Raw genomic sequence first — 27,838 nt, forward strand, 5'->3', positions numbered from 1 at the left:
ATTTAGAGGAATTTGTCTTAATAACCTCAGCAATGTTGTAAATCCATTGCAAATTCTGAGCAAGCATTCTGATATCTCAACCCTCCGCGGAGAGTATTTAGCAGCATCGCGCTGAGAGGTAGCACTCACATTAACAGCCTTTCTTGACGTGAATCTGACTAATGCACTAACATTTGTTCCTGCTAACTGCCTTTTTCCTGCTTCATCCACTCAAGCACATTCTAACCTCAAGCTTTTCTCGCTGTCATTTACACGCTTGCCCAGATGAGGAATTCTTGTGGAAGGTATGTTTGTTGGTGTGTTCAAAATGCAAGCAAACAAACCCCCCCACAAATATTATGCTGTTGCCCCCCCCCATCCCCGCCCCGCCCGCCCTGCCTCCCCCACCAACCCCGGTCAACCACCCCTGCCACGTGGAAAGGTCGGCCTCCAAAGTACGCTAGCGTATTGGCCGGGCTGGTGGGGCCACCCGTGCAGGCCCTGCCGTCGCCGAGTCAACCGGCCGCGCCGTTGGAGCAGGACAAGGCGGAGGGGGGTGGTGCCCCCCCTCCGTGCAGCCCGTCAGACGGGCCGGCCGCTAGCCCAGCCACGGTCTCCGACGTGAGTTTTGCTCGTTGGTTGCACGGCGCCGCAGGGAGACGAGACGAGAGGGGGTGGGGGGGGTTGGCCCGACCGAGGGAAGGCCCCGCCGCTCTTTCCTCTCTCTCTGGCCTCTAGATCGTGACGTTCCCCGCTGCGCTGCACCGACCCCCCGCCCCCCTCTCGGATGTGTTTTAATGGAGGGCTCGGAGTCCCTGGGGTCACCATGCGAATTTGTTTCTCCCTCTCTTTCGTTTCACGAGTACAGTTTGTAAGCGTGGCTGCCGTTGTGAATGTATGGTTGATTCTGCCGGGTTAAGACTCGTAAATTATGAATAATATCTGCAGGCACGTCTTCATAACACGAAACACCTTCGCCTTTAACACTTGTTGTTAGCCATCCTTTTATTATTACCGTTGTCAAATTTTGAATTTGAATAAGGTGGAAAAGTGGCCTAATTTTAATTCAAGTTCTCATGTAGGTCATGATAAAAAAAAATACTTGAATTTGTCCACAAAATGTGCAGATGAATTATTGCTCTTGGATTCATCATTTGTTTTTCTCATTCTGTTTCGATTCTACAGTTCTGTTTGCTCCATTATTAGCCGTAAATGTTAGAAAAGCATTCCATATGCGTAATTCACATAAATTATAATAAAGTAATTCTCAAGCACATCGTTTTATCCACGTTGTATTGTGAACGTTATAATAATCCGGTGTTAATTTGAATCGGCACATTGGTGCATGCCTACTTCTTACTCTCCGGAATACCTACAGAAGAAGGGCCACACTTGAGTACTCATTTCTTTAGAACTGCTTTTTGTGTTTAGTTTGTTGCCCCTCCCCTGCACCTCCGATTAGCACTTTTGGCCACGTACGGTGCCAGAGAAGTTCAACATACATACTTAACTGCTTAACTTTGATATTCTTGGTTCTTTTGGTAAAGTCACGTAGAAGGGAAACAATAAAAATAATATTAAAAAATACAAATATAAAAATAAAATTCTCACGACGTTTCGACTGCAACACAAGCAATCATCATCAGGTGTGTTTCCCTTCTACGTGACTTTACCGAAAGAACCAAGAATATGAATCCCTGCAGTCATGAAAGCTTTAAATCAAAATACTTAACTTTGAACTGTTTTTATTGAACCAGGTAACGCCCACTGAGCTATGAAGCTCAAATGAAAGGTCACCGAAGTGGCATATCAGTGTGGAAATTTATAGTTGCAAAACACTCTAAATGCATGTTTCTAAATATGGAGGGAAACCCGGAGAAAAATCCATGTGACCACGGGGAGAAGCATGCAAACTCCAACTATACAAGCGTCAGGGTCGGGATCGAACCCACGACCTCCTGTATACCAGGCGAGGCAGTTAACATCTCGCCACCGCGGCACAAGTACGTACTTACACACTTTGGCACGTGGTACAATGCCCGATTCACCCCGTCGCTGAAAATCCCCCCCTCCACCCCACCCCATCTGTGCCGCCATAGGGGGACATCCACGAGGACTTCTGCTCCGTGTGCAAGCGGAGCGGTCAGCTGCTAATGTGCGACACGTGCTCACGCGTCTACCACCTCGAGTGCCTGGAGCCACCACTCAAGGCCATCCCCAAGGGCATGTGGATCTGCCCCAAGTGTCAGGAGCAGGTGCTGAGGAAGGAGGACGCGCTGCCCTGGCCGGGAACCCTGGCCATTGTCCACTCGTACATTGCGCACAAAGCAGGTGATTTGCCGCTGTCGAGATTCGATACGCCGTGCTGTTTCGTTAGTCACGTTGTTGTTGTTGTTTGAACTGCATTTCATTTCCTTGTGTTTTTTTTGCAAATTTTTTTTTTACTGTGCCGCTTACCATCCACCTGCAGCTGTGATTTAGTGAAACCGAAAGGTCCGTTTGTTGTAGATTCACAAACTTCATAATTAGTAGTGTTGACTTTATTTCACAACATCACTTGCACACTACTCTTTTATTACAACAGGTGTCTGCCTTATTTGTAGAAATGTCTTTGGTGCCTCTTTGTAAAATACACGGCTGGAAGAATTACCTCCGTCACGCCGTTTCGGTCATGGAGGTTGCTTGACTGTCCTTCAGTAAGCCGAGTTGAAAATATGTGTCGATTGTAACTTTTGTTTTGCAAACAGCTAAGGAAGAAGAGAAGAGGAAGCTTCAGAAAAGGAGCAATGAGCTGCGTCAGGAAAGAGACCAGCTGGAGCAGAAAGCGAAGATGCTAAGCACTGCCATTCTGGTAACGTCTCTGTCTGCTGATAGACCGTACGCAGTCTCATAGTGTCACGGTGTGTGCTTTTATCGCGTGTAAGTTGCCTTTCTCCAGAAAAGCGCATTCATACTACATTTGTTCGCACAAGTAGACATGAACCGATCCCGCACCTGAAATAATTTAACATTCTGAGCACAGCACAACACGCTGTTGTACCAAGCGATCTCCATTTAAGGCACGATGATTGCCAGCAATTTGTGGGGGGAAACGGCGCGGTGCTTATTTTTCCCCGCATTTTGGGTTTTTATTTTTGCAGAAGTGCATGGAGGTACGCAATAGCCTGCTGTCCAAGCAAAAGGAAGTGCAGGTGGGAATGGAGAGATATCGGAAGCTGGTGCAGCTGATTAACGGCGTGCCAGCCAAGCCGTCCAAGCCACCCGCTGCTGCCGCCCAAGCCTTGCAGGTCGTGGCATCGACGTCATCTCCCGTCATCGCGACCGCTGCCACCCCTCTTCTCATCATCACCACGCTGACCCCTGACCTTACGGCCATGGGAGCTCCCGTCGCTCGAGCCACTTCCGTCGCCGTTTCGACCTCCACCGGAATCCTGGCGCAGATCCACCCGCCGATGGCGCCTGCGGCCCAGTTGCCCCACCAGCCGCACGCCAAGCACTGAACGCTGGGCTCCTCTCTCTCTGTCTCTCGCTGCCTGCCGCTTTGAGACGATGTTGCTCGAAATGCAACGACGAGAGACGCAATGATCAAGGAACAAAATGGGAGACTGTGTGCACAATGTACGTAAAAGCGCACACGGTCTCGCATGCTGCGTGCATCGACTCGTGAGGAATAAACATAATCTCCCTCCGATAAGTCTCAAAGGAAGCTACGTTGAGAGCTAAGTATATAAAGGTCGGCGTCTCCTCGAGTATCAAGAGTGCAACGTTCTCTTAAAATGTTGTGCAAGTGTAACGCCTTTGAGCTTTAGTATGGAAAAGGGTATTTTGCATCACAAACTGAACTTTTTTGCAAATGATACAAAAACAATGCAGGCATTTGCTGGTTTCTCCTTTTCTGACTAAAACCTTTTAAGTTGCCAAGTATGATTTTTTTAATATACGGTAGTATGCAGTTACGCTCTATATTGGTATATTAAGGTATACATTAATAGATTATAAAGTAAATGATTAGGAACATTGTATGCATATTTAACAGTATCATTTGAGTGTGAATCCTTTTTTCTAACAGTTAGATTTTTCATACACATCTGTATTCTTTGTGGCAAATAAGGTTAAGTGTTGTTGGTGAATGCTTATAGATCTGTATTTAACAGTTTAGACATAAGACCTATCAGCGGCAACTGTCTTGTTGACAATGTAAATTAAAACAGTGGATCGTAAATATTTTCTATCCTGTTTTCACTGCTGCAGATATCACAATGTAGGATCAAACCCTTTCTCAATGGGTCATGAAACTGCATTAGGCCAAGGGCAGACGAAACATGCTACCTTAGTCTTCCTGCTTCACTTGTGCAGCCTCAAGGCTTTAAAGGAACCACGTTAAACCTTCTGTCACAGAAGAACAAGAGCATTTATGCTCACCTTTTTTAATACATGGTACCAAAAAATACAAACAAACAAACAAAAACCTAGCAGTTGCCAAACTAAACAAGTATAGAGTAATTTTTTAATAGCAAATGCATAAAGTAGGAAAATGTATTACTAGTTAATCAAAGTAAAGGGCAAACGGTGAAATGACTTTTGTGTTGTATTTGGAGTAAGTGGAGTGGAGAGAATGCCATAAGTTAAACGTTTAAGTAACTTGTTGGAGGGTATTACCTGCATCTCTGCCGGTTTTATTTTTTCGCGACTCGTTTCTCAGATAATGCTGGTAACAAAAACAAAAAAAATGAATGTACATTTTTTTATGTTTATAATGTCTTTTTATTTTCAGTTTTTTTGATATACACATTTTGTGTCGGGCAGCGCTGGAACTAAATAATGCAGCTGTGTCAGTCTCTTTTGCGTGAAAACTTGGACAACTTCTGCCAGACAATGTTGCGAGAGTGATCTATGAATTGGTCGGATAAGCGAGGTCCTCGCAAAAATATATTTTACAACGGAATGCGTCGGGGTGTAAGATTCCGGGGTGCTCTTAGTTTAAAGAAGCAGTCGCCACTGGAAGGGTCACTACACATTATGCCAGGGTCGTTGGAGCATCACAAAACTAGAATGTGGATTCTCGGGACCACCCGTGCTATCATATGGTCCTGGTTGTGTGTTTGGTTGCTTATGTCAACACGAGTCATTTAGTCAGGCTTTGCTGGATAAACGAGCGTAATAAAACATGAGTGCTTATTCGTCACCAAGCAAATGGTTATTCCAGGTAAATATAGTATGTTGCAATACGTACGCGCATTGTAGGCTCCAGGATCGGAGGCAATGTTACTTGGAGTAAAATTACTTCCTCCACCGCACTCTTGCAACAGTGGGGAGACGTGGTTACTCTTCTTTCGGACTAAATTTAATCTTGGAAATGAAAAATATAAAATCACACGCTAAAGAATGCAAGCATCTCGTTTACATTTTTTAGTAATTTATTTTGTTTGTGTGACAAATATTTATTTAGTTTTAAATAAATGTGACCATCTAAAGTTGAGTAAATTTGCCTGTTTTCACTTTTGTTTTTCTACTGCCCGTGTGTGTCCTGAGAATCCCATGGCTTAAAATGTTGTGCCCTTGGCCAGGGGGATGGCTGGCTTAGGCTTGTGAAAATCAACACTGTGGTCTGTGCTCGTGCCCAATACAACCCTATGCAAGTTGATTTGAACTCTCAAAAGGCAGTTCCAAACTGGTCCGGGGTTCTGTTCCCCTAATGAAGTGCTTGACGCGAACTGTATATAGCCTTACCGTTAGTCTCTTCATAGCCGTTTTGTATAGTAGTTTTAGTAAAATATAAAAAAAATATTTTAAAAAACCAGCAAAAAAAGACAAGCTTTTTTGTATATAATTATATACGAAGCATGCAGGTACAAGTACATATTGTGTTTATTGCATATCTGATCTTTTAGCATGGCACTGGAGATTTTTGTTGTTAGAAAGATTGGTAAAATTTTATATTGGTGGACTTTGGAGAGGTTAAATGAATAAAAGGGGAGGCAGTTATCATTTTCAGGCTTATAACGATATTTTCCTATTGCTTTACTAGTTGGTTACTCATGACATAACAATTTTAATATCTTGCTAGCTTAAATTGTATTTATTTCTAAAATGGGTGGGTGGTGGGTGGGAAACAATCGTTACACATCTCTTTAAACTATACTTGAACGTGGAATATTTGTCCATTATTGCAGGTTACTACTTTCCTTTTAAAGAACATTTCGGTGGCCTGAAGTTTGGCGAGGCCAAATTATGGCCTTGTGATTTAGAGTTATCTGCCTTGGTTTGAAAGGTCATGTTCTAATTTCTGTGGCATTTGACCCAAAATCGTTTGGGGAATCCTTTGTGCCCTTCTGTCTGGAACCGTTGTGTGTGTGCGCGCGCGTGTGTGTGCGTGTGTGCGTGCGTGTGTGATAGAGCGAGAGTGAGCGATTGTAGGATGGACACATGGGATATATGGGCTTGGATAATATGGCCCAACATTGGACAGCCCAACTGCTTGGGTTGTTCTTCACCAGTTTGTGTGTAGGCTGAAATTATACTTATAATATATTGTCTCGGTTATTAACTAGCTTAAAAGAGGAATGACGTAGTAATAAAATATACGTTGGTAGATACTCGTCAGTTTTTTTTTGGGGGGGGGGGAAAGCTGTATTTATCAAATATGAGCAGTACCGACCACAAGTGAATAAACCAATTGGGACAACATGCCCCCACCATCGGATGAGTGCTGCTCACAAAGTCGGCTTCTTGATTTGGCGATCAGCAGAACAGTTTTTTTTAAGAGACGGTGGCAAATGTGCGGGCTCAAGACTTGTATGCATGCAGGAATACGCTACGTTAACAAAAAAACAATTAGTTAAATAGACTTTCCGGTACAGTAATGGGTTGTTACTGTGTTTGGGTACCAGTACACAGTGAGGGTAATGCAAGCAGGCGAGTGCCTTTCCGACTAAGCTTCTCTACCTCACACAAAGAAACACGAGCAACAAGAAACAGTACAGTTACCCATATTTGCTGGGGTGTTGTCTTTATGAGCTAAACAAAATATTGACGAGGGATGATGTACATTTTGAAAGTGTTTTTTATCTTTAACAAAAAAAACAACATCTTTTTTGCATGTCATTTGTTTTTTTTTGGGAGTTAAATTACGAATGAAACAACAAACCCCCCCCCCCCCCACGTTTGTAAACAAAACCAAGGAAGTTTTAACCCCACGTGAGGAAAGGTAGTTTGATATGTTGGTAAGTAGAAAGTACAAAAATAATCCTTTGTACATGATGCTCTCCTCGAACAAGACGAGTCTCTTAATAATCCGTTGCGGTGGCGACGTTTCCTGTTTAATGTTCACTTGAACTTGCCGATGTACCCAACGGAACGTTTTGTGTATTTTGAGAATCTTTGCCATTTATAAAATGTAATAATTACAACAATGATGAACCATGTGACAAATGAACGAAATGTTTTGAAATTAAAAAAAAGTCTTGCTTCTTTGCTTGGCAGAAGGAATGGTGCCACGGGCTGGATGTAGTGAATACGCAGACTTGTCTATGTTGGATCGTATGATGTTATTTTAGTGTTGTGTTTCGTAGATTGAGATAATGCTTCGAGCATCAAAGTTTTTTTTCTCTCTACCATTTTTTTCAATAAAATCTGCCACTTTTTTTCATGCACAAGACATATCAGTGGATTAGCTGGCTTCCGACAATGGAATTTATCTTATAATTAAAAACATATATTGGTTTTTCTTTTGTTAATAAGGAAGAAAATACTGCGTCGCAGTCTTTAAATGTAATTAAATTTGTACTCATTCCAACCAAGTTCCAATGAGATGTATTTATATTATAAAACAAAAACAAGCCTTTTATCTCGTGAAAGTAGCGTTAGGTTGAAAAAAGCTGTTTGGTGAAATACTGTTGGAGAATCCTTTGTCTTTATTTGTATATTTGTAATTGCTTGCCTTGAGTCACTTTGTTTACTATTAATTTGCTAATTTTTGGGGGTTTTTTTTTCTTTAAAGAATGCTTTGTTACCAGTTGCGGTGCTGACCCAGTGCTGGAGCCATCATGCAGGCCTTGTTTAGTTTAGTGTGAGTAGTGCTGGCCAAAATGTGTTTGTTTTGCTGCGTTTTAGCCATGATGTTTTTGTGAATGTGCAGCTGTAGTTGGAAGGCTTGGTGTTGATTAGCTTCGCATCCCTAGAGCCTTTTGATCAAATTGCATTCAGAATGTTATTTATTCAGATCACTGTTCTTTAATAAATTTGATCACAAAATAATAACATTTTACGCAGAGTTCCTGAGTTTGCCTTGTGTCATTATTTTTACAATGTCGGTGTTACGGCCTCTCATCCGGAGACTCATTCGGAATGTAAAGGACAACAGGAAATTTTCTTCCAAAAATCCGTTTCAGTATTATCAGAGCTCCAGACTTACAGCACCGTTTGTAGTTTTCAGAACCCGTGTAATGTCATGGATATTTGTTGCGCAGAAGTGACTACAAACAGGAGAAGGCTCCGTGCTCTTGAGCAGCCATGAAGAGGATGCCATGGAGGAGGCGACTACTGTGCACAAGACAACGCGTGACCTGCTCTGAACCTTCGTCGTCTTGAGTGCCGTAATATCTTGCACGACAAATGAGCCTTTCATTTTTTTACGTGCGTCGCCTTTTGGTACCAACACAGACCCGTAAGTGTCAACGTGGAGAACTTTTACGTGTACGAATGTACCGTGTAAGGAAGTCTACTCGTTTTTAGTGGAGCAATGGCGCGGTGGGAAGCATACTGCACGACAAACCTGGCAACCCGAGTTCAATTCCCAGCCACGGCGAATATCTGCAACAAGTGATATCTGTCTCAAACCCACACTAACAAGTGTGAAGTATGGTCAAACAACACCCTCAACCGACTGGGGGAGGCCTGAAGCAGTGCGAAATTACGTCCTTAATTTAAACAATGGCATTTCGTTAACAAAAACATTTATTGTTGTGTCGTATAATTGAGTAGCGAGTCCACTAATGGCAATAGAAAAATCGGTAAACTACTAAAGAATATTGTTCAAACTGGAGAAAAAATCACTTCACACGCAAGAGCCTGGGGTTCGCATGATGTGATCAGATGGTAGCAATGGAAGGTGAACCATGCAGACTATTTGCTGATGCTGCCTTGACTGGTGGTGAGAAAGCCCAGATACACATAACTCGACACATTAATCAATAACATTTCCTTAAATGTAAAAAAAATACATAAAAGGTGATGTTTCAGGCAATTGCCCTTAAGATGAATGCGAGTTTTTTTTTTTTAAACCTATCTATATAGACACGCTGGTTCTGCTTTGCCACCAATGCTTTGCAGTACGCGTTTGACCCAATCGCCCTACCACGACAGCATTCGATTGATCATTTGCATCCTCGTTAAAGTAATGGAATTTTATTTTTTTAAACACATACGCAGTCTCATCATCATCGTTGGACGCACCCATTGCGAGCTCAATGGTTGATTTCAAGCGAAGTGATCATCGTTGCATCCCATCCGACTTGGCGAGCTCTTGAGTGAGAGGCAACGTGTTCCTCAACCCGACCAAGTGATGACACACACACAAATCCATGAATGTCCACGTTTTTTTGTGTGTGCGTTGGGTTAGATCACGTAAATGTCAGTTTAACACGTGGACTTTAGCGAGCAATATCCATAATACAGGGTTTTTTTTGGGTTAGATCGCGTAAATATAAATGTGTCATTAAGCCCCCACTACCCAAAACAGCCAATTAGTAATTAGTGACTAGTTCAGTACACATTGGTTGTGTTGGAGACCAAACCCATATTTACAGTTTGAGTCCTGTGACTCTTTTCTCGTAACTACAACCTGCATCAGGCAACAACCATAATTGTGGATAAATCCTCCTGTTTCGGTCTTTCTTAGAGGGGGTAAATGTGATGTCTTGTGATGCAATAAAGTGCGAGCACTAGAAGGGGATGAGAGGGGGAGGGGTTAATGTCAAATAAATAACACTAAGTAAAAATACTTTTTTTAGGACACAGACCACTTTCATTGCATTACCTACGGTACTGGATTCCAGGAAATAGCAAGCGGCGTTGACGCGTATTGACGTGGGCAGGAGCTCGCCGTTGAGAGTGGGGGGGGGGAAGCAGCCACATGCAGTCACCTGCGCGTGCCATCTCATTGTGCTTGGGTTTGGTTCCAAAATGTTTTACTTGCAGCGGTGGGCTCCCTCCCTGAAGTTCACTGCGACAAAAGGCTGCAGTGCTCAGAGAGAGAGAGAGCCCTGGCAGGAGATTTACGGCTGGCAGGGGGCTGTCAGCGAGGCGCTTGCCAAGCCCCCGGGATCGGCAAGCAGCAACTTGCCTTGTGTTGCGAACCGGTCGTCGGGAAGCTTTTTTTGTTTGTTAAAAAGCGTGGTTAAAAGTATATTTACTCTCGCGTTGCCCTCATAAGTCTGTGTCTAATATCCATAAGGGGTTTCTTTTTGGGTTAGATCGTGCAAATATAAATGTGTTGTTAAACCCGCCACCGCCCAACACAGCCTAATTGGTAAGGCTTGTCACGTAAACAAAACATTTCTACGAGACGTAACGAATTGGCATGCTTTGTTAATCTTCTTTGGTTCTTTCGGTAAAGTCACGTAGAATGAGAATAAAATAATAAAATAGGACAATAAAATTCTCACGACGTTTCGGCCACAACACAAGCAGCCTTCTTCAGGTGAAAGAACAGAACTGTCGGGACGACAGAGCTTCAAATAACGCCGCTAAGATTCGCAACGTCGTGAGAATTTTATTGTCTTATTTTATTTTATTATTTTATTCTACGTGACTTTACCGAAAGAACCAAAGAAGATGATTCCTTGCAGTCACGAAAGCTTGAAATGCTTTGTTTACTTGACAAACCCTACTAATTTGCTGCCAGGTGGTGGTGGGTTTCACGACCTATTTACGTGATCTAACCCCAAAAAACCCCTATTATGCCTTCTGTGGATCGTCAGGAAGGTCTTTTAAGCATGGTAAAATATTGACTAATGATGCCCTCATAACCATGAAGTCTGTCTTTTGCACAATGCCTGGTATACAGGAGGTCGTGGGTTCGCTCCCGATCCTGAGGCATGTATATTTGCGAGTTCGCATGTCTCTCTCCCCGTGGTCACGGAGATCTTTCTCCGGGTACTCTAGTTATTCCCTCGTTTAGAATCAACGTCACGCGTTTAGAGTGTTTGGCTGCGATCAATTTCCACGTGATAAGCCACTTCGTTGAGCTATCATTTGTGGCCAGGTCCCTACCGAAAGATCTATACAGCTCAGTATATCTTACCTGGTAAAAAGAAAGGTTGCTTTGCTTTAAAGCGTGGTAAAATAGTTATTTTCTTGATGCCCTCATAACCGTTAAGTCTGTGTAAGATGATGCATGCTCATTGTGAGTGTGATTATTGTACTTATGCAATGATGCATTGCTTCTAAGATAAATGTAATCGATAACTTATTATATCAAAGCAATCATTGATTTCACGTAGAATTTGCAGTGTATGTACGTAGCGGGAAATACAGGCAGAGTACAATCCGCACAAACCAGTGTGGTAAAAAATGTCCAAACCCCCCACCCCCCGTTGACCAACACGATGTGCAGAGGCCGTTCATACAGCAGTGGATCGAGAATGGATGGAAATCACGCTCCAATTATTATTTTGTCGTCGTAAACTTTTGGGGGAGCGGTGGCACAATTTGTGTTCACGTACCTGTATTGACAAAGTGCCCATAAATTATTGCTATTTTATAGCCGTCTGCCGAATGATATCGGGCGGGGGGGGGGGTGCAATTTAAGCTACCGTATTCGTGGCATGACATTTTAAATTGCAAAAGCAAGGCCTTCCTTGTTGACGTTCACGTACATGCATTTTTTTTATTGAACGCGTGCATGTTTACACAAACGCGGAGCAGCAGCAGAGGCGACCGCTAATTTAAAGTGGCTCTTCCAATCCCTCTCAACAAAAACAGTCTCTGGCATGTTTGCAAATGCAGTGTAGGGGAGGGGGGGGGAGGGCAACTATTTATTTTAAATTTTCTATTTATTTTCTTGCACCGAGTTACCTTGTCACGTTTCACTAAACATTCACTCAACATACCCGAATATGAATTGAGAAAATTGTTGGGCGTGTTTCCCTCACCGGCCCCCTTCCCTGCCCCCCCCTCCGCTTCAGTTATTGCACGTTTATTGATGGTTGCTGTGCATCCACACGGCACCCACACGGCTCGGGCAAAAACAAAGGCAAAAGCGCAATCCGTCTATGGCAGGCGGCGACGGCGGCAATGCTCGACCGCGCATGCCAAACAGAGGCAGGGCCGCTGCCGCTCCAGGTTTCGGTGATTTTTACAATCGCGATGCCAATCGCGAGCGGCCCCGGGGGCACGAGGGCCTGCATTTCTTTTCGTAAATTGGAAGCAACCCAAACCCCCCCCCCCCCGCTGTCCATGACCGCGCACGGAACAAAAGTGAAACAAGTCATGGTGTTGTGGCAAGCGTAGTGACGTTCCAGTCTGGTTCTTGGCGTGCGGTGAATTTGCCCCACCACCACTCTGCAGCGGATTACGCCGCTCGACCATCTGATGACGTGTCACGTCTGCAGAGAACGGCCTTAAACGTCGCGGTGTGCACAAATTGTACGTGTCAAACAACAAATGTACGGCCTTTTGTGAATGTAAAATATTTTTTTAAATCGGCGTGTAAAAAAAAAAAATCACTCAAGTGTGCATTCTCACATCATTGTCATCAGCATGGCCAGCACTAAAACTAAGCAATAATACGAGCAATACAAAACAAAAAAGGAAGAAAATAAGGTTTTGTACTTCGGTTCAAAACTCGTTTTTCTAGTCCACGCCGTCAATAGCTTAGTGATCAGTGGAAGCCGGCATGGACGAAGGAAAAAATGTCGACTTTGCAGTAACGCAAGTTCACGCGTTTAAAATTGCCACTGCACTGACAAAAAAAGTCTCTGCAGTGCAGAACTGTCGTGTTTTCGGGTTGCACCATGCAATTCTCCGTTCCTGAAGCTCACAGTACGCGGCGAGAAATGTCGGACTCACCGTGCAGAACAACACGCGGCGCATCCCGTGAACCCATCGCTAGCGTCACACGGCCAAAGCATTACCGCTGTGAAAAAAAACTCCTCACGCGGTGGTAATGCATTGGCTTCTTTATCCACGCGCGTTCCGTCCTTGTGTGTACAACGGCATTTTAAGATGCCGCATTTTACCCCAGCGCGACGATGCCAGCACTCCACACTGGGTTAAGTCCACCCTGTGCTCGGCCTAGCGAGCCTCAAGCCGGGAGGGTATCATCGGTCGCGTGAGCTGGTAACATGGTTGAGGTCAAAAGGTCGAATAGTAGGAGGGCCGGCGGGGGGGGCTTATCTGGAGCTGGAGGGAGTAGCAAACAATTTACGCAGCGGCATTTCTGCAACTGTGGGTTGCGACCATAACCACCACCGCCGCCGCATCACCCCAGGGCAGTGTCCTCCCGTTGCCATTTAGAGGGAGGTTGCCACTCAAAACAGCAAGGCACGTGGTTTTTTAAATAATGAAATAAAGCAGCCGATATAATTATTGCGATGGATTGCTTGACCATGGCGAGTGAACACGATGATAATACTGCCCGTGACCGCCCCCCTCCCCCCATCGCCCCCCACAATGTGGTCAAACTAAAAAAAGGGGATGATCTCAAGTCGAAAAGGTTTGTGGACCCCACTGTTCTAGAGGAAACAACTTATACGTGCGCGAGTTTGGGGAAAAAAACAATTACCGATATTTTTTGACCCATGTACGCGGTACGTATTGTAAAAGCTATCACGTAGCCCCTGCCACCACAAGAGGCACGTCCGCTCCCTAAAATAAAATAAAATAAAAATCGTGACCCCGAGTTGCGATAACTCGTAGAATTGCGACGAATGTTGAAAACAGTTCCACCCACGATGCCTGGTGTGCGTCCACGATGAACGTAAACAAGCGCTCCGTTTCTGTGCAGCGTCTTGAGCCGCGGTCGCATGTCGACGGTGGGCTTGGGCATCGCATGAGGATGGCAAGTGGACGACGATAGCTACGGAGTGGCGACCAAAGGAGGGGAAAGCACCCAAGAGGACATCCACCATGGGCATGTCAGTGTTGGGGCGGATTGATGTATCGTGGATTGATGCTTGACGGGACCGTGATGGACGGTGGCGACTTGGGGAGGACTTCATGCCGCGGTGGGTCTAGCGTGGCCGACGGTGATGGCGACGACAACGATGACGACGCCGATCTTGCACCCCAATGTTGCGTTGTAACTATGCCCCGTACATGCATGCATTTTAAACGTCACAGTTTGGTTCAGGGCCCGCGCGCAGCAGCCCGCAACGCCGCGTCAGGACTTGCCGAGGCTGCCCGAAGGCAGCTCTCCCTCCTCCTGCTTCTTCTCTGCCGCCGCCGCCGGCGGCGAGAAGATGCACCCGTGGAACTCGAACAGGAGCTCGGCGAAGGCGATGATCGGCAGCGCTCGGTCCAGCGAGTGGCCCCCGTCGCGCGGCCACACGAGGTTGGGGCCGAACACGAAGCCCAGGTTCCGTGCGCTCGTCTTGTTGTGGATACTCTCGTCCAGCACCTGCCGTAGAGACGTAGGCTTCTTAACCCTTCGGCCGGAAACGCAGCGAACCGACTCGGCCATTCGTCTCGCCACGGTGGACCAAATAAGTACCGCATTGTGAAAAGTTAACGATGGTGTGAATGTGGATAAATTTGCTCCCAGTCATTTCTTTCTTTCTTTAGAACTGCTTTTTTGTGTTTTGGTGTGTTGTCCTTCCCCCGCACCACGTACGGTGGCGACGGAAGAAGTTCAACGTACATGTATACCGTCGTAGAAATGTGGGAATTTCTACCAACGGGATCGGGGATGTAAGAATATGTTTTGAGCACTGGACCTTGCACTGTGGCGTAGCGCGGTTGTCCTGGGTCCCGGTGTCAAGAATGAAACGACCCCCCCCCCCCGTCGTAATCCCCCCCCTCCATCATAATCCCCCCCCCCTTTCCCTCCGAGTAGCCCAGTGCCTGGGGCCCTCTGGTCCGTGGGCCTCCGTACGGCAGTTTGCACCGCCCGCACACTCGACAGCCACCTTCGAAACAAACTCCGACTTTTTCCCCGTAAACTTCACTTTGATCCGCAAATAAACGGCGCACTTCCTCAATGATCGATCAAACCAAGAGAGAGACATTGGCAGAATTTTCTTAGCTTCTTAAAACCAAACAATAAATACTTTTTTTTATTATAATGCGGGGACCGTTAACGACGACGGGGGCGGCGGCTGCTATTTTGAGCCCTGCGTTTCGTAACGCGGACTGGCTCGGAGAGGCGGTGAGGGGGCCCCTTTGTTGTGTTTATTCCTGGTGGTGTCGATCGCACAATCAAACCGTGTGAAGAGCCTTGGCGTGTACGGTACGAAGACTCGCCCTCAGAGACCAGGCCTGCCAAGCGATGCAAAAGAAGACCCCAAAACCGAGCCAGGTTTCGCCGGCGCCAGATTTTCCGCTGGGCCGGTGGCACGCTGCTTCGCACACAGCACCGTGAATTCGGTGACACGAGTTAAGATTCCCGGCCACAGCGAGCGTAAGGAGATGGCCGGTGAGCGAGCGAGAGGCCGGAGTGAATCGGTGAGCGCTAGATTATTAATCCTTTCCCATTCCGATGACGTATGTGTACGTCATTAGTTCTTCAGATTCCGTTTAGATGTACGTCATCGGAATGGAATCGAAGAAAAAATTAACTAACTTTATCGGGACGTCTTCAGGTCGGAAGATGGACCGAGGCTTCCACAAGGCCATGCCGGAGGGCGTGTTGTACAGTTTGGCACCAGCTATCGTAGAGTGTGGTCGTGTCACTACGGTCCTCTGCGGTGAGTACAATTTCTTTAAAAATAACGGTCCTACGCCTCTGGAAATAAAATTTATGCTAAGCGCTTGCGTGTTCCGAGGTTCACCGGTGAACGGGATACCCAACCCTGCAACTTGCAGACATCTCGGAACGAGAAAGGGTTAATAAACCCCAACTGCTTTACGTTGAATGAGATCAAGTAGTGCGAGGCAGGTGCTGGGTGCTCCACCCCAGATATGAACAGCACAAGGATTTCCAGCTTTGGACGAATTTGTGCATTGCATTATTACCGATAAATGTTCAGAGTTCAAGAAGGCTTTGGCACAGGAGCTGTGGTGGAGGAGGGTCCCTTACCGTGTTGAGGAAGCACATGAGGAATTTCAGAACGTTGTAGTTCAGCGCAGGTATCGTCTGCAGCATCTCCTTTATCCTCGTGATGCGCAGACTCGTCTCCACCCCTGGCAATGAGAAAAATGAAGTGTTAACGCCCGTGAATGTGTACAGCCCCCTCTCTGTCAATCTACGACTGGATGACGGCCGCCCCACGCTGTGCGGGTTTTCTGAGACCAGAAATTGGGTATGGGTGCAGAGGCATACATTTCACGAGATGGAGACGAGAGGAGGAACTACACAAGAGTGACTCGGATACGAGAGGACTCGGAGTTGTGTCATCGTGGGGAGGAGCCCTTTGTCCGGGCATACGTCTCTACAGGCTCATGATGCTGATGATGATTAAAAACTATTTTTCTGTTACCAAACAAGGCCCACTGAGCTATGTAGCTCTTCTTCAGAAGCCACCTGGCCACAATTGATAGCTCAACGAAGTGGCTTACTATCATGTGGACATTTACAGCAGCCAAATACTCATAAACGCACGTTTCTATTTGTACAGGAGAAATACCGGAGGACCCGGAGACAAATCCACGCGACCACAGGGAGAACATACAGACTTTTAAATTTACAGTAGGCGTTAAGGATGGGGATCGAACCCACAACCTCCTGTATACCAGGTCAGGGAGTTAAAATCTCGCCACGATGACGATGATGTCAATCCACTGCTAGACGAAGGCCTGCCCCATTCAATGTTGGTCACAGGGGATGTTTGACCACACTTCAATTTTTGTCATGAATTTAGATCCTCTGGCTGTCTTTCCAGTTCTATAAATAAAAACGGCTTATGGACAGCTCCTTTATTTCAGACGTACAATGCCACATGTATTATCGCTGTAACGTATGAATCCAAACTCATCGACTCTTCAAATGTGATTCGACGCAAGTATCGCGAGCGTCAGCATCGATGTTAAGTTGCAAGTGTTCCCCAGGTGCCGGGAATTTACAATTATCTGCTCGTTCGATTTTATTTTTTTCGTACGGCCAATCGCTCCGATTTTGCACTCGCAAAGAGTCCCGAGTTCGTCCGAGCCACTCGGCTGGCCGGCCATCCATCGCTTACCCAGTGCGGCGTCCCACCTGTAGGGGAGGTCTGACGCAACTCGATCCCGTGTTCACCGTGCATGCACTGCGAGTTTTCGCGTCCCCGTGAATTGATTACACATTCTAACGCCAAAGCGAAGCGACGCAGCGGCTGTTTGATGACACACGCGAGCTTCGGGTTGCCAACGCCTTAAAAGCGGGAAAAGTCGGCAGACGAAGCTGAGTCGGCAAACGTCGCTAGACAAGACCCGCAAAGGTCATCATCGATGTTACAATGTGCTTAGGTGTTACGCAGAGTAAACTTGATACGGGATCCTCAACACACACACACACACCTGGGATCTCTCCAAAAGCTGCAAGTTACCCTCGGCTGTGAAAGTCGCTGGATTTGTTGCAAGCAAAATTTTGTTGCACGGGAAACCCAAAAAAAGTCGCTGTAATCTCACGGCCAGATTGCCGAGTTTACGACATCAATCTCATCCCCCCATGGTTGTGGCAGGGCAAGGCATGAACAAACAAACACTTAGGGGCCCAAGTAGCTCAAGAGGTACTAAATTAATGAACGTTGTCTCGAATTGAGATCCTTATTTAAAAAAATGAAGCTCATCATTCCAAAACGACTATGACAAATAATTATGGTTAGTCCATTAACTCAATGACTTCACACAAAACTGTGGTACACTTAATTAGCGTCGCTTGTCTCCGGCACGTAACGTTTGTCGTCATGTGTCGCAGCCCAAGAGCAAATCGCTGCCTGGGGCCTCCTCCCAAAGTGCCGGCATCAACGCTGCCCCTCCCCGCTCCCCCCGCTGCAACCTCCCGCTCCCTCCCCCCGAGCGTGCGTTGGAAGGGACAGAAAGAGAAGGGGGGGGGGGTAGACAAAGTGAACGGGGGACTCCTCACGGTGCAGCGCGAGGATCTTGTGGTAGAGCTGTAGGGTGAGCAGCGGCTCGGGCAGCTCGCGCAGGAACGTCTTGAGGGTGACAGCGGCCACGCGAACGTCCTCCTTGTTGTACTCATCGAAGCGCACGGGCTTGCCTGCGAGGGGGGGGGGGTGGGGAGGCGTGCGAGTGGAGCATCGACGGGACACCTGAGACGATTAACAACGGACGGCTCCTTATATCGCGTGCGCGCGTAGACCGGCCTCGGACGTGGCCAGCTGTCCGACGCGAGTTTAAAGCGCACTTCCGATTAGCACGGTTGGCTACGTGCGGTGCGGAAGAAGTTTCAACATACGTACGATAAAAAAAAGGATTTTAAATCGCAGGCCGAAACGCCGCAGTGAGAGGCCATCGTGGTTTCACCGGTGCATTTTGAAAACTACCACGCTTCTGACCGAGCTTAACGTGTTTTACTTATATATTTAATCATTCTTGCCCGATACGTAGCAACCCTGCGCAAGTACAAACCAAGTCCCGTGGCGCCGACACAATTAAGAAGGACAAATGTAGGTAGTTGCGTGTGAACATGGTATCACAGTTTTCAACAACAAAATATTTGGTATTTAAGGGTAAAGGCGCAGCCCTGCGGCTGCTCGCTCACACCACTGCTGGCGGAAGGGTCTCCCCCCACTCGAGCGAGCTCTGGGCAGCCCCTCAAAAGGGTGTTTTGGCCTACTCTCCCACACTTTTGGGTGATTTATCTACATCGTAAAGGGCTGATTTTGGGTTACATCGTCCTTCGTACAAATGATCGAAATTGAACGAAGACAGAAGAGTTTATCGGGGAGTCAAGTGTTGAGCGTCGTACCGAGGTTGTACTTCTGCTGAACTTCTTTAATGAGCTGAACGTTCACGGAGCGTTGAAACAAACCCTCCGTCTTCAACCCTGGAGGGACAAAGGAGAGGATTAGGGTGTGGATTAAATGCTTTGCCTTTAAAACTGTTTAATTTATTCGGATGATTGGAAAGAGAAAAAATAATACAAAGCGTCGTCACCATTTTCTTTCAAGTAGGCCACCGTCTCTCTCATGACAAGGGGAAGGTCCTCACCGTTGCTCTTCTCTTTGAGCCTGCAAGCGAGACGGTGACATTTAACATCATCGGCGTCACCTCATCACGCAGACGATCCATTTGGAACACTCGTCGATTGCCCTGTGGCAGGAGGACGACACGGAACTCGTTCCGAGGTCCCTTCATCCGCGCACCCCACTTCCCCACACGCCCTGTTCAACATTCAAGAAGTTCCGTGCATTGCAAATAAACCACTGGGAGTAATGTTGACGGTCATAGAAATCTTCACAAAAAATTACGTGGAAAAAACATCGAATTTAGTGTTATGGGTGTTTTTTGTGAATAAATTGGTGAACGGGCGAACACCGTCAACTCACTGCACCTGAGAACCAAGTTTTTTCATGGGTGGCTGAAATCCCAACATTAGAACCCAAGTCTCAGCGGTGCCGACTCTCTGCTCTGAGCCCCGAATCACTTGACCACCTATTCGTAGGGAAATTCCTATTTAGTTTAACAGCAAATATAAACAGAACTCCACGCTGTGTCTCCACGGATTGTCCGTCGGCCTCCCGGCTTTCTGGACCAACATTATCTGGCAGCATTCGTTTAAGCGAGCAAACTCAGGACTGGTTTGTGACCGTCTGGGTCTCATCAGCAGAGCCAGGCTTATGAGACAAATGCTGATGGGTTACCGGATGTTATTGGCAGGAGCACTCCAAATAAATAAACTACGGGGCCCTACTCGAAGTAAAAAAATACGGAATACAGCGTACAAGCCACGAGTGGAGCATTCGTTCGTACAGTTTGTAACAAAGTAAATCAGCCGCCAGCGTGCGGGACGCGACTAACGCCAACGAGTTTTGCCGCCCCAAGCGGGAATCGTTGGAAGGATGCCACTGATGCGCTCCGCACGGACATAGCGGGGCGGGGGGGTGGATGATGTTGGCTCCACGCTGCGATGTGGCCCCCTTTTGAGACGGCGACTTGTCAAATGGAGCACAGCTCACCCCCCCCCCACGGCCAGGGGTAATCTCTGCTGGGACACACTCCCCACGGTCCACTGGGCTCTACCCCGACCGGTTTGTTGGGGCACTGCACACCGCACCACTTAACGGACGCCACTGCCGTCATGAAACTATTATTTTACTCCCTCGCCTGCTATGCAGGAGGTCGTGGATTCCATCCCGCCACTTCGTTGAGCTATCATTTGTGGCCAGGTCGCTTCTGAAAAAGAGCCATATAGCTCAGTAGGCCTTACCTGCTAAAATAAAAAAAAAATTTGTTTAGTTAACAGTGGTGGTGTTTTCTCTCAGTTCTCTCCTTGCTGAAGCGACCAAAATTTCTGAGAGGCTCAACTGGGACACGCCGGGTGGCGAGCTGACAATCTCCTCCATTCCATCTGCACTGCCAGCGGAGGACCCAAAGTGGGGCTGTACCTGTAACCGTCCTGTCACGTTTTACGACTGGAACAACGCAGCCCACGGGGTGTGTGTGGGCTATCTGTTTTGATCCACGTGCCCCCTCCCTCACCCGTGAGCTCTTGCCTAAGGAATGTAGTCACGTGCTGCTCGGGCTGCAGTGTGTGGGTGTCCAGGTCACCCCCACCCCCCCCCAGTGATCCAGTAAACACACAGACACCATCAACAGTGCCGCCAGATCGGTCTCCCGGTGCGGCGGCTTAAACAACGGAGCAAGTTTCTTAAATCCCCATCCACCCAGCAGTAGATAAATGGGTAGACCATAGTGAGAAATTGATCTGCAGGTCACGTGGCGGTCAGGTAAAGCGTGCGTACTCCCACCTCTTCCAAGAAATCTGCCCAACTTTGGGAAGAGTAGGCCAAATTCGCCCTCCGGAGGGGGGTCTCAAGAGCTCCCTTCAGTGGAGGCTCCAACTTGCAGCAGTGGCGCGAGCGAACAATTTGAGGGCTGAGTCTTTACGTTAAGCACGTGCATCAGATCCTCTTAGCAGGCACATATTGACATTCAGGGCATTAAGTTGGTACACAATAACGTTGAAGACGAGCACACACAATGACTCAAAGAGTAAACAGAACATTCCCATGACTTAGGGGGGCGCTAATCAGGTCAAAGCAGGCACGACTGGAGATCCTGGCTTCCAATCTAGGTGTTCAGCTGCCTGTGATTAACCTGGATTCTCAAGTGGAGTGAGAGTTGATGGTCTCAGCCTCAGTCACCGACGACTGTGGTTTAAACATTCAAACATTCCACCGCGTGAAATTTGTTTTGGCCCGTTTTCCATAAATTTCAGCGGTGAGAATAAAAAAAACGTATCGGCTTTGATCGTGCTTGCCCTCTACTGTGTGAAACAAAGGTCGACTGAAGATCATTTTAGTGGGAAGTGCTGTGATATTCTCATAGCGCATGGTCAAACAACGCCCCCATCACCGACATGGTGTTGGGCGGTCTTCATCCAGCAGTGGCTTGACAAAGAGCCCGAAGTTATCAGGAAACAAATATGAGGTGTGCAGAGATACAACGATTTACCCCCACGGCGATTCGAAGAATTGCCTCAATTCGAGACCGCGATTCATTTCAAGAACGTTTTTTAGTAACACTGTCGTGAACACATCAGCCACTCGTGTCTGTAGGCATCACGTAAATCCATGAAACGCAACGCGTCAGCGTCAGCCGCGGCCTCTCCACTTCTGGATGAAGGGCCTCTCCCCCGCAAATGCCGTCACCATATTTTAAAAAAGACAACACGCACATAAACATGGATTCCATCTAGCGCAGGGGTCGGCAACCAGAACAACAAGAGGCATTTTTTTTCGAATTCGGTACGTAACTCAATATTTCAAGAGCTGCAATGCATGTGAAAACATAAATAAATAACGTCACGAAGCGGTCCGTAAAGAGCCGCCGGTTGCCGACCCCTGGTCTAGCTCGTGCGATTTTTACCGGTGTCTTGCAATCGTAAGACTCGCTGTTAACTCACAAATCGCAGCGCGTGTGTGTGTGTGTGCGCGTGTGCGCATGCGAGCTCACACGGCCAGCGAGATCCCAAACTGCTGGGTGGGCAGGGGAGGCCGAGGTGGTGGTTTCCGCTTCACCGGCGCCGCCGCCGCGGTGCCTCCCGCCTGCGCCGCTCTCAGCTCCGCGTCGTGCCTGGCGGTATCACTTTTCCATACTTCACCGCGCCAAGATTTCTTTCGCGAGAGCAGCGTTTATAATAATCACAGCTAGGGGTTCATTTCAGCCGCGCCTTCTCTGGGTAGGCTCTGAGGTACAAGTCACGTGTCACCTGCTTCGGTCGAGCGGAAACAGGGAAAACACTTTCAGTGACAGATTAATCTCCGATTACAGAACTCCATGAATATGCCTGGTATGCAGGAGGTCGCGAGTTCGATCCCGATCCTGACGCCCGTATATTTAAAGTTTGCATGTTTTCTTTCCCGGTGGTCACGTGCGTATTTCTCCGGGTCCTGCAGTTTTTCCCTCCACATTTAGAATGAACATGCGTTTAGCTTACTTGGCTGCTATAACATTTCCACGTGACGATAAGCCACCTCGTTGGGTAATCATTTATGGCCAGGTCGCTTCTGAAAAACAGCTATATAGCTCAGTGGGCCTCTTACGTAAACAAAAAAAAGTTGTTTATCGTTTAAAATGGCGGAAAACACAACAATCACCGCAGATTGTGGTCAGGGATTTATATCTCACCGAATATTTCAGAGGTCGATGGCAGACTGGCGGAGGCTGTCACGTGACGAGTAGCCGCAACGAAAGCGAGAAGTATACTGATGTGGTGTGCAGCATGTGAAAACATTTTTACTGGGTCACTAACCCAGGCAGACCAAGCTTGTTGTTATCACATTGGATGGAGCTGTGGTACACAGTGGTTGGCGCAGGATGGTCTGAACCAATGGCGGAGCCAAGATTTTCAGGTGGGGGGGGGGGCAACCCCTCCAGCAATGAAAAATGAAAGGAGTTGTAAGTAAGTAAGGAGTTGTTAGTAAGTAAGGAGTTGTTAGTAAGTAAGGAGTTGTTAGTAAGTTAAGGAGTTGTTAGTAAGTAAGGAGTTGTTAGTAAGTAAGGAGTTGTTAGTAAGTAAGGAGTTGTTAGTAAGTAAGGAGTTGTTAGTAAGTAAGGAGTTGTTAGTAAGTAAGGAGTTGTTAGTAAGGAGTTGTTAGTGAGTGAGGACTTGTTAGTAAGTAAGGAGTTGTTAGTAAGTAAGGAGTTGTTAGTAGTAAGGAGTTGTTGGTAAGTAAGGAGTTGTTAGTAAGTAAGGAGTTGTTAGTAAGTAGGGAGTTGTTAGTAAGTAAGGAGTTGTTAGTAAGTAAGGACTTGTCCCTTGCTTTTTATTCGACGTGTGTGTGGCGATGACGCAGCCATCGATCGAGGGTCGAATTCGAACCGCGTTGTGTGATCGGCATCGCGCTCGCTGAAGGTGAATAAATGTCTTCAGGGAAGTCGTGTACTGTAGACGCAACTGCGTACAATTCTGAGTCACTTATAACTGCTTTGCCGTTACTTATTGCCAATTATGGACTCAGACTATTGCCCTTTCATCTTATAGAGTCCCTGGCACGTAGTAATATGCTACACAGTGGCAGTGGGGGTCGCAAAATGCCGATTTATTACTAATAAACCCCAATGATCTAATCGAAATTAGGTATTTAGATCAGATCATTGGGGGGGGGGGGCACGTGCCACCCCCCCCCCCCCCCCACTGGCTCTGCCAGTGGTCTGAACCCAACAACCCGAGAGGTCGATTTCCAGCAGCGGCTAACGTCAGTGGCGAGTGATATCAAAACTAGTCCTGCCACTCACCTACCGACTTCCCCAAGCCACACTTGGCTAGCGTGGTGAAGTATGGTGAAGAAAAAAACAACAACAACCCGTGACTGACAAGGCATAAGGAAAACTTTATCCGTTGGTGGCTTGAGAATAACTGGAATGTATATTCGCAATACTTATATTTTCAGACATTATATCACTTTGTCGAGCTATCATTTGTTGCCAAGTCACTTCTGAAAAGCTCAGTGGGTCTTATCTTGTAAAACAAAAATAGTTAATTAGTAGGGGAGCCTTTGGATCACCATAAAAAAATCGCAGTGTGTCCGACCACCCCTTTGTGCTTCTCTCTTCCCACCGTTCGACTTCCCTCCCGACGTGTTTCTCCACTGCCCCCCCCCTCCCCTGGTTCTAGTAACCTCACTCGATCCAAGAAACGTCTCAACCCTCTTCGATTACACCCTCAAAGGTGCCGTTCGCCGCTGCCCGCAGCCTGGCTAAGACCATTGGACCCCGTGCTCCGCTGTGATTTAGACCCCTGCAACAACAGAACACGAACTAGAACGTGTCCTCTTGCTGCGGGGGACCCTCAAAATCCTATTGGCCTGCGTTGGTTGCTTCGACCAAAGAACAAACGGAACTGTCCCACCCCCCCACCCCCAACCCCAACCCCCACCCCCTCCCCCCACCCCTCCCCCCACCCCAAACCTCCACCCCCTCCAACCACCCCGACCGGTCCTGTATCAGGATGCTGATCGTGCAGATTTCTCCGGAGAATCAAATCTCAGAACTGTGTTTTTGCTCGTGAGGTGACTGAGGGATTTTTGTGATTCCCCGCGGTGTGGCTTGCCGTCTAGGGGTCGGTATGACGCCATCACAGCTGTCAGTCCACGCCGTCCTGGGTAATGTGCCCCAATTTTACTATCCGTGCCCTCGGGGCCAGATTTGTGGTCGTGTCAGTCATCAGGAGCGATCGTCACCCCCAACTCGGGTTGCCGGAGCGCGCAAACCTCTACACCACCACCACCACCACCGCCATCTCCTCCTCCTCAACACCTCTTTCTCACCTAATCACCTCGTCCGGGATGGCAACTCGGCTGCCTCTGATGTGCTGCTGCAGCTCGGCGAGGCAGCTGATGTACACGACCTTCCGCGCGAACTTGCGGCTGTGGGCACAGAGAGTTGAGCAGGGGAGACGGAGCAAGCTCGCGCGCACGGTCACGTAACACCGACTCACGGCCAGGTAACACCGACACACGGTCATGTAACACAGACGCACGGCCGAGTATCACCGACGCACGGCCAAGTAACGTACGTTCAACTTCTTTCGTACCGTACGTAGCCAACCGCGCTAATCTGAGGTGCAAGTAGCACCAACGCTACTTGCAGAGGGGCCCCTTCCCAGAAACGCCGACTCTGCCGGAAACAAGCGGGCGACGACGCGACGTCGTTACCCAGGGCAACGCGAGAGAGCCACGAACCTTATCAAGGGCCCGAAAAAATTCCACACGGTCTTAATGAAGCTTGACGGGTGAACGATGTACAAGACCTTGAGATTCTTCTTGTACCTGGCGAGAGAACAGAACGGACACAACGAGAGGAACTGAAACAACGATGCCTTGCAGAATGAAGCCGTCAAGGAAAGGCCAAGCCACAATTCTAATAACCCTATTGATTGGTGGGGGGGGGGGGGGAAACCCTCCCTAAACAACACTGGCAATAACGAAAGGAACGTCTGGAAAAGCTTGCTGGTTAATCGATGATTGTTTTTTTAACAGAATGGGACAGGTCTAAATAAAAAAAAAGTCTCAATAGATAACAATTACAGGCACAGCTGTAATGCTTCATTAAACATTTACCATCCCACAGGGGACTTGTTTAGACTGCTTGCTGCTTTAGGAGCCTGGGCAAAGCCCCCCACCCCCTACAGCCCCTCTCACACCCCCCCCCCCTAGCCCTCCACCAGTGCAGCACCACACGAACGCACATGCAATGTGGACCAATTGCTACGAGCGAACAGAGGAGCTACTTCAGGCCGGCGCAGTGCGCAAGAGGGGATATTGTGGCTGGCTCCACTGCCTGGCTGAGGTTTGCATTCCATACCAGGTAGGTGGAACTAGGGGGAATCCCAGGCATCACAGGACACGTTCACATACCACTGGAAAAGTGGCGCTAGTCGTCGTAGCACACCGCTCGAAGATGCACACACACTTACAAGTAACAGCCACAACAGCTGCCATTGTGGGCCGTTATTTGTGGGCGGTTGTTGTGGACGAGGAGCAGTGGTGTAGACAAAGACCCCTCCCCCCCCCCATGTAGTCTTAAATTACTGGAGTGGCAAGTGCTGTTAGCGGGCACCTATGAAGACCTGGCCGCATCTGTCTCCCAGGTGCTGATGTTTAACACATCGCACCAGGCGTACTAATTAACAGGCTGAGTCGATGTAGAAGAAGTCTAGGACTGGTTGAGATATTCGCCAATCGATGTTGGCCGTGAGCGGTAATCGAACTCGGGTCGCCGGGTTCGTCACGCAGCGTGACAACCACTGCACCACCACTCCCCATATTCAAGAACACACACGGCGTCACACACACACAAAGACAAAGATCCCCCATGTAGCCTTAACAGACTGTAGGGGCAAGTGCTGTTAGCGAGCACCTATGAAGGCCGGAATGGTACACGAGGGGGTGGGTGGCCAGCACCACGCCCGACCGCCTTTGTCTCCCTAGTGGCAATGTTTACACACCGCACCAGGTACTCATTTGAGGCTGAGTCGACCTAGGGGAGGCCCGGGACCGGTTCAGATAATCATCACTGGTGTTGGCCGTGAGCGGGAATCGAACCCGGGTCGCCAGGTTCATAGCGCAGCGCGCTAACCGCTACACTATCGCTCCCCACACACACACGCGCACACACACACACACATGGCGTCACACACACACACACACGCACACACACGGCGTCACACACACACACGCACACACACACGGCGTCACACACACACACGGCGTCACACACACACACACGGCGTCACACACACACACGCACACACACGGCGTCACACACACACACACACGGCGTCACACACACACGCACACACACAGCGTCACACACACACGGCGTCACACACGGCGTCACACACGGCGTCACACACGGCGTCACACACGAGGAGAGCAGCACCTACTTGCGGTCAAACTGCTTGTAGGCGTCGCGCAGCCACGAGAGCGAGGGCTTGTTCTGGCTCGTGAGGCCGTAGTGGAAGTACACGAGTGTGTAGTCGCTCTCCACGTAGTGTTCGAGAGTGTGCTTCAGGTACCTGGACATGGAATAAATCAGCCGCACACAACAAGAGACCACGATCAAAGATCCCCTCCTATATCCTTCGGCGAGAATATTGGGGCAAGTGCTGCATCGATGAAGGCCCGGAGCGACACACGAGGGCAGGCGTGGCCAACGCCGCCTCTGGCCAACTTTGTCTCCCCAGTGCTGATGTTTAGACGCCACACAAGGTACTGTACCCATTTCAGGCCGAGTCGACCTAGGGGGAGGCCAAGGACCGGTTAAATTATTCGTCTCTGCTATCGGCCATGGGCGGGAATCAAACTCGCATCATCGGGTTTGTAGCGCAGTGCGCTAACCGCCGCACCACCGCTCCCCTCAAAGATAAACACACACACACAGCGGGAACGCACGAGATCTGAACCTCTTAACTTTAGACAGCTTTGTTCCGACGCGTCTGCAGTGAATATTCAAATGCATTCATTTTTTCGTGCATGCGCGGCCCCTTTTGTAAATCCACAGCTGGATGACTATACTTCACCACACTGGTCAGTGTGGT

The 27,838-nt window shown here is 48.1% G+C and overlaps 2 protein-coding genes across 11 annotated transcripts in view; one reads left to right on the forward strand and one right to left on the reverse strand.

Annotated features, from left to right (window-relative positions):
• The window catches only part of PHF21A (PHD finger protein 21A), a 51,267-nt gene extending 43,013 nt beyond the window's left edge, over window positions 1-8,254 (forward strand). For 7 of the 8 annotated variants that reach the window (XM_032949227.2, XM_032949226.2, XM_032949228.2 and 4 more), the window contains 4 exons: window positions 422-600; window positions 2,079-2,310; window positions 2,727-2,830; window positions 3,120-8,254. In XM_032949227.2, coding sequence (XP_032805118.2) covers window positions 422-600; window positions 2,079-2,310; window positions 2,727-2,830; window positions 3,120-3,479 — 875 coding nt within the window. In that variant the 3' untranslated portion in view covers window positions 3,480-8,254. Of the gene's footprint in view, window positions 1-264; window positions 285-421; window positions 601-2,078; window positions 2,311-2,726; window positions 2,831-3,119 lie in introns of all 8 variants that reach the window. The other variant, XM_032949233.2, reaches the window with a different exon arrangement.
• The window catches only part of LOC116940021 (rho GTPase-activating protein 8-like), a 45,865-nt gene continuing 25,986 nt past the window's right edge, over window positions 7,960-27,838 (reverse strand). For all 3 annotated transcript variants that reach the window (XM_032949238.2, XM_032949237.2, XM_076065186.1), the window contains 9 exons: window positions 27,185-27,316; window positions 25,482-25,568; window positions 25,068-25,166; window positions 22,252-22,371; window positions 19,231-19,304; window positions 19,043-19,120; window positions 18,197-18,331; window positions 16,214-16,317; window positions 7,960-14,596 (listed from right to left, as the gene is read on the reverse strand). In XM_032949238.2, the coding sequence (XP_032805129.2) occupies window positions 14,360-14,596; window positions 16,214-16,317; window positions 18,197-18,331; window positions 19,043-19,120; window positions 19,231-19,304; window positions 22,252-22,371; window positions 25,068-25,166; window positions 25,482-25,568; window positions 27,185-27,316 (1,066 nt within the window). In that variant the 3' untranslated portion in view covers window positions 7,960-14,359. The remainder of the gene's footprint in view (window positions 14,597-16,213; window positions 16,318-18,196; window positions 18,332-19,042; window positions 19,121-19,230; window positions 19,305-22,251; window positions 22,372-25,067; window positions 25,167-25,481; window positions 25,569-27,184; window positions 27,317-27,838) is intronic.

This window comes from Petromyzon marinus, chromosome 7 (assembly GCF_048934315.1).
Source record: "Petromyzon marinus isolate PM22_M1 ecotype Great Lakes invasive population chromosome 7, UKy_Petmar_22M1.pri1.0, whole genome shotgun sequence".
In the NCBI taxonomy this organism is placed as follows: domain Eukaryota; kingdom Metazoa; phylum Chordata; class Hyperoartia; order Petromyzontiformes; family Petromyzontidae; genus Petromyzon; species Petromyzon marinus.